The sequence below is a fragment of the Penaeus vannamei genome, chromosome 19, assembly GCF_042767895.1.
Source record: "Penaeus vannamei isolate JL-2024 chromosome 19, ASM4276789v1, whole genome shotgun sequence".
Classification (NCBI taxonomy): domain Eukaryota; kingdom Metazoa; phylum Arthropoda; class Malacostraca; order Decapoda; family Penaeidae; genus Penaeus; species Penaeus vannamei.
In genome coordinates, this window is record NC_091567.1 from 37,574,202 (window position 1) to 37,576,701 (window position 2,500).

General features: G+C 37.6%; 1 protein-coding gene across 10 annotated transcripts in view; it reads right to left on the bottom strand.

Annotated features, from left to right (window-relative positions):
* The window catches only part of LOC113808654 (high affinity cAMP-specific and IBMX-insensitive 3',5'-cyclic phosphodiesterase 8B), a 62,654-nt gene that overhangs the window by 7,973 nt on the left and 52,181 nt on the right, over nt 1–2,500 (bottom strand). For all 10 annotated transcript variants that reach the window (XM_070134298.1, XM_070134296.1, XM_070134300.1 and 7 more), the window contains 3 exons: nt 2,402–2,500; nt 1,961–2,239; nt 1,589–1,716 (listed from right to left, as the gene is read on the bottom strand). The exon at nt 2,402–2,500 is cut by the window's right edge and continues 89 nt beyond it. In XM_070134298.1, the coding sequence (XP_069990399.1) occupies nt 1,589–1,716; nt 1,961–2,239; nt 2,402–2,500 (506 nt within the window). The remainder of the gene's footprint in view (nt 1–1,588; nt 1,717–1,960; nt 2,240–2,401) is intronic.

The following is a 2,500-nucleotide window of genomic DNA, read 5'->3' on the forward strand; positions in this document are numbered from 1 at the left end:
TCATGGATGTATGGAAGGACTGTAAGAAACAGTTACAATCCAGGTAATATGTAAGCACTCACACCAGGCCCGCCCTAACCCTGCTGTAAGATTGATATTCTAGAAAATGGTGTTATGCAGCAATCACTATGATAATAGCAGAAACTAAATTACAAAGAACTGCGCACAACATAGGTCTTAAGTACCAAAGTATGTTACACTACCTTATTCTACAACATCGATATTCAGAGATTTCATGTCTTTTTTTATATCTATTGGCTCACTTACAACAAATGATTTCTCAAAAACTTTCTTCACTATTAGCCCCTACCAACTGGATGATGTGACCATCACTTCATGAAATTATTTGATTTGCGTGAAAGGTGAAAATTGGGCTGGGGGCTGGGGTGATGGGATCTTGCTGTCATGAGGATTTCAGGGAATGACTCACCATGAGTGCATTGGCTCTTGGAGGGTGATTCAACTCAGTTGGAATTTAGTGAGTTTTTCTTAACATCATTTTCATCAATAAATGAGCATGAAATGTACCATCCATAAGCCATGACTGTAAGAGCACCAGCTCCTGGGAGAATGCTGTTTCCATGCTCAGGATCCTAATCCTGGCCACCATGATTGGCAGCACAGGTTATATGACAAATAATTGAATGTTATGAAATAAAGAGAAAAAGACTCCAATATCAGTATTACTTATTGTTATTATTATTGCATTGATTTATGGACTACCTAGACAGATTATATGGATTCTGTGCAAGGAAAGCATTCTATTACTATTTGGATAGAGCAAATCAAATGACAAATATATACACTAGAAAATGGCAAATATCTTATGTGGAAAAAGAGAAAATACACTGCAAATGGGAAGCATTGAGTCTTGTCACAGCCCATGAGTGTTTGTTGGGAGGTATGGAGTCTTGTCATTGCACTCAGGTGTTTGTTTGCACCAGGCCTATAAGCCATACACCTGCCAGAGTGGTTGCTCAAGTAAGCCTAATGCCTGTATTTTTGGCCATATAATGGCAGTGAAGCCTTTGAATTAAAAGGATTATTTCCAGCAAGGTATATTTGGAATGAACTCTGCTTGATCAATATTTGGATATCATTCATTGTGAGTCGCACTGATTTTAATACTGTGTATGTGCTATAGGTCTGCAGAAGTCTTGCCTTGTAAGTTATTTTCAAGATTATTTAATACGAATGGCACTGCCAAGTTACTTTGGGCTGTCAACTTTTGAAAAAGCACTGTGTTGTTAACAGATGGTATTCTCTACATACATCTTTACACAGACATCACCTTCCTCAGAGATGAGAATCCTCCAATGTTTGATAGTATCATTGGTCTGCGAACTTTGCATGTATATAATAACTATTTGTCAACAAAACTGAGCTTCCTTAGTTGGCAGTCCTAACTACTTTAGGGATTTACAGGCTGTGTGGGTCCAACACTTGTGAGGGCCTGGTATGAACCTTGTGCGGTACCTTGAATATGACTGAAAACAATGATGATGGCGCGTCTGACCATAATAACATTTAAAATATTATATCATTATTAACAAAATGATGAACAGTAACACCCAGGATGGTCCCATACCTTTAAATATATTGACTCGGTCATCTGAATGTGTGTGCTTGAAGGAAACCGCTGCATGGTGTGACTCAAGAACACTCAGATCATTATAGAGGATTGCAAGCTCATTATCTGTATTGCACAAGAATGCACTGAAAAGAGAGAAAAAAACAATGATAACAGCAATGTCATTAAAAGGTAACCTCACGTTCAAGTGTATATTCAGCTGTTGTCATTGAAAACAGTAACTCATCTTCATATATGTACATGTAGACAAAATGAAATGTCCAAATGAGCATTAACTATCAACGCATGAGTTTTAATAGTGACAGTGGCTTTTTGAAAGATTGCAATAATCACTTCTAATAAAGCATATAATTTACTTATGATTTTTACCTGTTTTTGCCAGGATGATCAACATCATGAACCACAGCAGCTATGAGGCATGAGGCCACATCCAGAGGGTCCAAAAGCTGTTTTATTCTGTCCTGATTTAAAAAGTAAGCTGTGCACTGGAGAACATCGGCCGCATGGGTTGAATTATGATACGTGTTATCTGGGTGGTAATTGGCTTCAATCAATGTTAGCCAATTCTGTAACGTCTGTTCATCACAGCCAAGTGTATTTGGGATGTCAAATCGACACATCAAGCTCATTCCAATCCACACAAGTGGTCTGTGTCGAAGATAATGAAAATGAATCATTAATAAAAGTAAAACAGAAGCTCATCTATATCCAATACAGTAGCACAAAATTATCTCTTAACCATGTCCATGAATTTTAACAATGACAAATTATAGGAATTAAAAAGCATGACTTCCACCCAATGTGAACCACCTTTTATCTGTTATTTTCTCCAGCTTGATAACATCAAAGTTCCAAGACATATCTTCAGCTAAGAGCTCTCGCATTCCTGCAGAAGCCTGCTGTTGTAAC